Source organism: Sinocyclocheilus rhinocerous, unplaced genomic scaffold, assembly GCF_001515625.1.
Source record: "Sinocyclocheilus rhinocerous isolate Xijiao unplaced genomic scaffold, SAMN03320098_v1.1 scaffold553, whole genome shotgun sequence".
NCBI classification, from domain to species: Eukaryota; Metazoa; Chordata; class Actinopteri; order Cypriniformes; family Cyprinidae; genus Sinocyclocheilus; species Sinocyclocheilus rhinocerous.
The window spans coordinates 569,267-577,161 of NW_015627255.1; the positions used below are offsets into that span (position 1 = coordinate 569,267).

Genomic DNA, 7,895 nt, shown 5'->3' on the forward strand with positions numbered 1-7,895 from the left:
AGACTTTCAACCAGCATAACAAAAAATGTTTCTGAAGACAATCACCTATTGCACCTTTACCCACTGATTTCTAGTCGTGTCCTCTTTTGGAAGACCAAACAAAGTAGTTTTGCTTTCACAACGAAACACAGCGTCACACACGGCGGGCTAGAGTGAGTGGCGGCCTGCGGCTAGAGTGAGTGGCGGCCGGTGGGCTTGCGAACGGCACGGCCGGCGGATTCGACGAAGGAGCGGCCGGCAGGCTTGCGGCAACAACATGTGACGACCCCGGGCTGGACTCCGCTTCGTCCACCGTGAAAGCCGATCCGGCGATCCACAGCGGGAAGTTGATGTATTTTCTCAGCGACCAGCACGGATCAGCTCAGGAAAAATTTAAATCGCATCATATGACCCCTTTAATTGTCTTTTGGAAACAATTGCGTGTTCATGATTGACTGTAACTTGAAAGTTTTTCAAATGTGTTGGAAATAGCTGGAAACAGATGTGATCACCTTACCTGCACCTGTGTTGATGTTCCTCATGCTCTCCTTTGCACTGACTCTGTTGTTGGGAGGATAATCTGGCACTGGGGCCTCATAGCGCCTATCTGGGACGTGTGGGCTGGTCTTACTAGGGTAGGATCTAGGTCATAACAGGGAGATCAAGGACAAGGAATACAGATGATTAAATTGTTAAACTGAAATCAGCTAATTATTTAATTTGAGTGATTTTACTAGTCATCTTTTTTTATTTAACTTAAGCAAATCCTTTTCAAATATATGATTGCAGCCCAATAATCAATTATATAGACTGCTACAACAAAGGATCCATTTTCTATCCCATACCCATGTGAGATCCTAAAACTGCTCTATTATTATTGTCCACAAGCCATTTAAATCCTGCAATTACTGTACTGTAATCATGAAGCATTTGCTAAATTGAAAGTCTACTTAAGTTATGGATATATTCATGTCCTAATGGACATGTATGTTGATGAAACTGTGGAACACATGCTTTGGGTCATGATAGGACATGCTCTGTTTCTCACCCCACTGATGAATGCTGCTCATCAATGGCATCCACAGCACTCTCTACAGAGTTCAGCAGAGACTGGATCTGACTGGCTGATTCCTTCAACAGGAAGCGGGTCACAAACTGCTCAACATTAGTTCCACGTTCATATACCTACAGCGAGTGAGAGAGAAAAAGAGAGAGGAAGAGGACAGAAGCCAGACAGATAAGAGCACATCAGCACTTTTCTGAGGATCTTAAGCATGCATATTTGATGAAGTTCTGTTTGAGAAACTCTAATGAACTTTGCTCCAGCTTTAAGTAAAACATCCAGAGGTGCAAATCTCCAGAGGGACCCAGCGGATAAACATATCTGGAACGAGCTCAAAGAAATAAGAAAAACAAGATGCGGTTCATGTAAGTAAAAGCGAGTTAAGTTCTGAAAGCTCGCAATGGTATTGGACATTAGAGGAGACAACACTCATTGATCTGGTGACATTTTGACCGCTTCCCCAAACACTCAAGGGCTGTTTTACACCGTAGAGGCATAATGTCACACAAGGGTGTTGTATTGAAAGAAATACACTGTGAAGGTGTTAAAGGATAATGGCCCTGAAGCCGCTTTAGTGCTGAACTTTAATCATTATTGTTGCACATATAAACACATGGATTCTGTCAAACGCTCGCAGTAGCCACTGTGGAGTCTCAGTTAGAGGTTTACAATCTCTCAACCACAAATGTCTCATCTTATTTTGCAATTTCCTCATATATTCTTGATCGTTGTCCTATCTTGATATCATCGGGATGGCAAAAAACCCACAATAAAGCAATTCTCTTGCGCAGCAGCCAGACTGAAATCCTGGCCATTGTAAAAAAACAAAAACAAGTAAACAACTAGTCTTTCACTTGCTCAGTCATTGTCCATTGGCACTGATATTATGCACTGATTTGCAGAAAGATCGTCATGGTCAGCATTTTAACCAACCCTGGCCTTCACTACTGATCGCAATTGAATATTCAAATGGAAAGGCAGCATTGGCAAGGGAGTAAAATTGGACTGCAGTGCTGGCCTCTGTAAGGTATCTCGTAAATGATGCCGCATTGCCATGCAGACTTAGGATGACTGTGTATAAAAGACCATAACAGAAGGAGTAATAAACCCTGTAGTGCTCCGTCAGTCCAAGAAAACAAAGTAAGTGGGTGAAGGAGAGGGGTGAAATGTGGGGTTATGTTGCCTAGTAGTTAGATTTAAGGGCTGGAAATGAAAAGCTCGCAGGTTTGATCTATGGCTCAATGGGATAGTTAAACCAGAAATTATATTTCATAATTTACTCAACCTCATGTTTTTCCAAATCTGTATGACTTCTTTTGTGTTACACAGAGGTATGTTGTTTTGGACCACACTATAAAATGGACAAACCCTATAAAATGGACAAAAATATAGTTCTTAAAATATCATATTAGTTCTTAAAATATCATATTTTGTGTTCCACAGAAGAAAGAAAGTCATACAGGTCTGAAACGACATGAGGGCGAGTAAACGATGACAGAATTTTCAGGTTAGGGATGCATTTATATTTTATATGTAGTCTACAAACGAAAATAGTCATTAATTCTTCTCTCTTTAGACCAAATCAATTAAGCTAGTGAGAAATTTGAATCAAGGATTGAATTTGGAAAAACTATAATAAATGATGACAATTTTCATTTTTTAATTGAACTATCCCTAACAGTAGTGAAAAGGGAGCAACTTATAAAAATTATAGTTATTCATATATAATATATATAATTTATAATTTTTGAAAAAGAAGCAGAATAAGACAATAAAACAAATACGAAAGAGATACAAATTAAACTCATTTTTCAGATACAGTAGGTTTACTTAACATATTTATTTAACATCTTTTGTTGGTTAACATTAATGACACGGATAGGTACTTAATTAGGAATGCTGTCCCTTTAAGACGGAAGGCATGCAAATAATACTGACACAAGTTCAGTTTTCACCCACCTGTTTACGTTCACTTAATCCATAACCGACTGTATTTACGTGAGATACTCTACACGATAGACATTTGGACTGCTGTGTGTGTATTTGAGCACTGAGAACTGATCGCGCGCTGTATATGAGAACTGAAGAAGTGGAGCATGCGCGAGAGAAAGCACTTCCATCTGCGCGATTCTGCCTATCCCGCCTTCACTAACTGTAAGTTAATCGACAACGAATTGACTCCCGGGAAAAACGGGATGTCTGGCCACCTTATCCCTACCCCTTCGGGTGCCGAGGCCATTATTTCAGATCGTTAGTTCGCATTTTGGTAGCCTATCCATCCACTGCGGCTGCCATACTGAGACTAGATATGCGAACGCCCCTTATCCGATTGCAATCCAATGACGGGGACGCATATTTTGAAGGACAAGACAGTAGCCAATAGGATGTATTTTGAATGTCCGGTAGTCCTCAAATAACATTATAGTCCCGTCTCATCTTGTTAACGAAGACGCGGCATAAATATCGTCATACTTTTTATCATCAGATATTAGTTTTAGCTCATCAACGTCTCGTCTTAGTCACAGAAAAAATGTTCGTTAACAAATATTTTTCGTCGTCGTCTTCGTTGACGAAATGAACACTGATGTTGTCTTGCCTAAATTCACTTGTAGCATTTAAAATGATTTTTAGTGTTTTAATACAGAATTTTAATATCAGCCATACACTGCAAAATAATACAGAATTTTAATGTCAGCCATATATTGCTTATCTACGGAGCCCCGTACATGGCATGCAGAAAAAAAAATAGTAGGCTAAATCGTGTGCACGTTTTACTATTTCGTTCCCTCGATTTATAAATTGTGTGCACGATTTACTAATTCGTTCCCTCGATTTATAAATTGTGTGCATGATTTAGCAAATTGAGGGAACGAATTAGCAAATTGAGGGAAAGAAATAGTAATCCTGTGCACATTTTAGTACATCGAGGGAATGAATTAGTAAATCGTGTGTACGATTTATTTATTTTTTCTTGCATGTCATGTGCGGAGCTCCTTATTTATCAACAATAACATGAAAATAATTAATTTAGTATAATTGAGATACTATTACAGTTTTTTAAAAATATTTTGAATCAGTTTTTATTTTATATTTTCCATTTTCATTTTCATTTTAGTTAAAGTTTTAGTAATTTTTGTGTTTTTGTACTAAAAATGATAGTGTCTATATAGTTATAGGCAGTTTTAGTTTGTTTTACACCAAGTTAAACTAAATTAAAATGAGTAATGAGTTTCCTTGGTAACTAGCTAAAATAAGTTTTTAACATTTTTTTCAAGTAACAATTTTTTTTAATGGTTTTAATTGTAGTTTCAGTTTTAGTTAACTATAATTACCCTGATACCCTGTAACCCTGTTTACTAATATAATTTTTTGTGACATTGCATTAAAAAGTTGGTAGTGTGGTGATAAAGATTCTTTTCTAAATGGAGAATGCTAGTGTTTGTCATGCCCACCTGCCTGAACAAGCAGCCTCCAGGTGGTGATGATGGCGGCTGGGAAGATTCCGAATGATTTATGCTAACGGTATGCCAGGTCAGCAGCTCTGCACTGCACTTTAGTGCCAAAAAGGGCCTTAACACACATCAGCAAGCACGGAGGTAGGGCTTAATGTCCATGCCAAAATAAACGTGACTTCTCAACATAACTGGCAAAACAAATAACTTTTCAATCCTGCAAAATGCTTTAACCAAATGACAGCAATGATGACGTTAGAAGTAAATCAAGCAGTAAAACAAATAACCTGAAGATAATCAAAACTCTATATAACCGTGACAGGCCTTTAATGAGGTAAGTGTTTGAATTCTCAGGACAACAACATGCTTAGAGCAAATCTAATGATTTGGTGCACAGATTGCATGAGTGCATAAGGATATGGGGTTTAAACCTCTCTGTCATGAAATATTCATTCTTCTCTATTATGGCTCCAGTGATACATATACCCAACCACAAATGAACAAATGGTCTCTCACCCTTCTGTAAAATATGCTCTAGGCACTTATGAAAGTGTGACTGATAAGGTGAATTACTGAATAACAATGAGTGACATACTGGACTGAAGCATCCCGAGACACCTGTGCTCAAGCTGAGACCTAAATAGTCGTGAAGAGCATTATATGTGATGTGCAAAGACAGGTTTTCCACAAAATAAACAATGGCACATACAAGACGAAAATACCATCAGGGTCTGAGGAGGAGCTTGTGAGGAATTATCTAATAATTGGAGATTTTCCACAGAGAATATACATCTCCTTTGGTAAAAAATAAATAAAATGAAAGCGCTGACACCTAACATTTTTGTCCTTTGTAGAGCAAGCATTAAATATAATGAGCAAATGCAGACAAGTGGATAGTACCGCCACTTACGCAATATTTCATAGTTCAAAGGAAAACGTCTCAGGTTACTTATGTAACCATGGTTCCCTGAGTAGGGAACGAGACACTGCGTCCTCTAGGGGTCGCTTATCAAGAAACCCTCATATCAAGCTTAATAACCAATGCTGGACATTTTAAACAGCCAACGGCAAAAGAACCCCAGAATAAAATGGCATATTATGGTGGGACAAGTAATTTGACTGATTTGTCCCAGGCTCCTTAAATGCAATTTTGCATATCACAAAATGTTGCTGCTAAGAAACATATTGACTGCTGTTGCTAGGATACGATTAATTGGCTTATGTCTGAACAGAGAACGTCTAGTGTATTTTTGTCTAGTGTAAAAAAGCTTACAGTTATGCTAACATATTTACAAAAAAACAAAAAGTTAGTCACACCCTTGTATTTGTTGACGAGGCTGGCTGATAAAGATACACAGATACTGTGCCAGATAATTATACAACATACAAGCATCTGCTCATCTCCATTATATTTTATCCAATACATTAAATAGCTATTTATCACTTTTTTTATTTGAGCACCATCATAACACAGTAATCATTCTACCAGTCTAAACTTTAAACTTTACAAACACTCCAAAAGTTTGAAAAGCTAGATTTTACCATTCAGTGCTAAGTAAAATGATATTTTAGATATATTATAAATTTATTTAAAATAAATGTATTAAGTATATTATCATATTTAATATGTAGTGCTGCAGAGCTACTATTTCTCTTCCACACTAAAAATATAAATATATTTAAAGCAAATAAAATATATTATTATAATCAATTTGATGCACGGAGGAGTTACTCAAGTCACGTTATTTTTACCTACATGCAAAATAAAACTATTTTAAATATACAGGCTATTTAAAATAAATGTTATATTAAATTAAATTCACAAATAACATCAGGTCAGGTTTCTGTGTGTACTTTGAGATGAAATCCTGCGAGCAGCCCTGATCATCATCTACAGTCTCTGCTGCTTCTTGTTCTCCAAGTGCCAAATGAAAAGAGGGTTAAACAGTTCTTTAGAATAAGCCGAAAGGGTAAACAACTTGAAAAGAAAAACCCTCCCAAAATTACAGAGCACAACAGAGGCAGGCAAAGGTTTTCTCCCACCTACAGTCTAAACCTGCGGCTCAACCTAGTTAGACAAAGCTTCCGAGAATTGAGAGAAGAGATTCAATCACAATCGCATTAGCCAAGCCTGAAAACAGAAGTCATGGCATAATGCAGTTATTCAGCCAGGGACACATCCATTCACAGGCCCAAATCACAGTTGCTGAGACTTTACAAAACCAGGATTAAATCCCAGTCTGGTAGAAAATGAAGAGATGAGAACACAGACTTCCTATTGTAGAAGAAGGATGATTGAGCTGTGCCTCCATTATTGTCTGAGAGTGTGTGGGAAATGGGTTGTTCAATGCTACAAGATAAAGACTTACACTTTGATTTCTGCTGTTTGCTGCAGGTGTCTCAAACATCTTTCAGTGTGATGCTGAAGGTTTATCTAACTTTGGACATCACAGTTTCAGGAAGCCAAGCCTTTTGGGAGGCTTTCATCTGTTCCAGCTACTGCATTTTCACTTTCATCTCCCCCAGAGAGAACAGTTTAACCAGGAGTCCATTGACAGACTTAGAGTAGGGATTTTATCCTTTAAGAACAGATAAAGTGTGACACTGCAGCTGTGAAAGGCAGAAAATATATCCTTTTTAGAGACGCATAGTCACGCAATCAGCTATTTCATGTTTCTTTGACCCCTCTGCAGTACAATCTGACAGAGAAAGGTTGGAAGTACATTTATAGCTTTCAAGACTGTTCTCAATGTGAGGAATAATCATTTTCAACTTGCTTGGTTGAATTACGGATCACGATTAATACATCTGTGTTCGCAGTAACTGTTAGTGACTTAAATTCAATAGATTTAGTCACACTGGCAGAAAGCACAAACAGCAAAAATCGTTTAGTAATAAAAAAGAGCATAAGCTGAATATGCAGAGGCACACGACAATAATCTTCATTGCCAAATATCCATACCCCCATGTGGAAGAATTTACTTAAAGGGGTCCTATTATGCTTTTTCACTATTTTAATTTTAGTCAGTGTGTAGTGTGTATGTTTGGGCATAAAAAAGATCTAGAAAGTTACAAATCTCAAAGTCCACTCCAAAGGGAGATATTTTGTTTTTTAAAAATCCCTTTTCAAGAACTACAACGAACGGCTCGTTTGGACTACAGCGTTGGTTTCCGGGCTTTGTGATATCACAAAATGGCTCATTAGAATTTCATCACAAATAATTCCCGCCTACAGAAATTCGAATGGTTGGGGGGTGGGGAGGGGCGAGGTTGTGGTTAGAACGCTTGGTTGAGTGAGTGCATCAGACGAGACGACGAAGAAGAAGTGCTGCTGCAGAGTTAGTGCATCAGAGAAAACGAAGAAGAAGTGCTGCTGCAGAGTTAGTGCATCAGAGAAAACA

The 7,895-nt window shown here is 37.9% G+C and overlaps 1 protein-coding gene across 1 annotated transcript in view; it reads right to left on the minus strand.

The window, feature by feature from the left end:
• The window catches only part of necab2 (N-terminal EF-hand calcium binding protein 2), an 89,359-nt gene that overhangs the window by 23,196 nt on the left and 58,268 nt on the right, over window positions 1-7,895 (minus strand). The window contains exons 6-7 of the mRNA XM_016536002.1: window positions 1,028-1,164; window positions 497-621 (exon numbers count right to left, since the gene is read on the minus strand). Of these exons, the coding sequence (XP_016391488.1) occupies window positions 497-621; window positions 1,028-1,164 (262 nt within the window). The remainder of the gene's footprint in view (window positions 1-496; window positions 622-1,027; window positions 1,165-7,895) is intronic.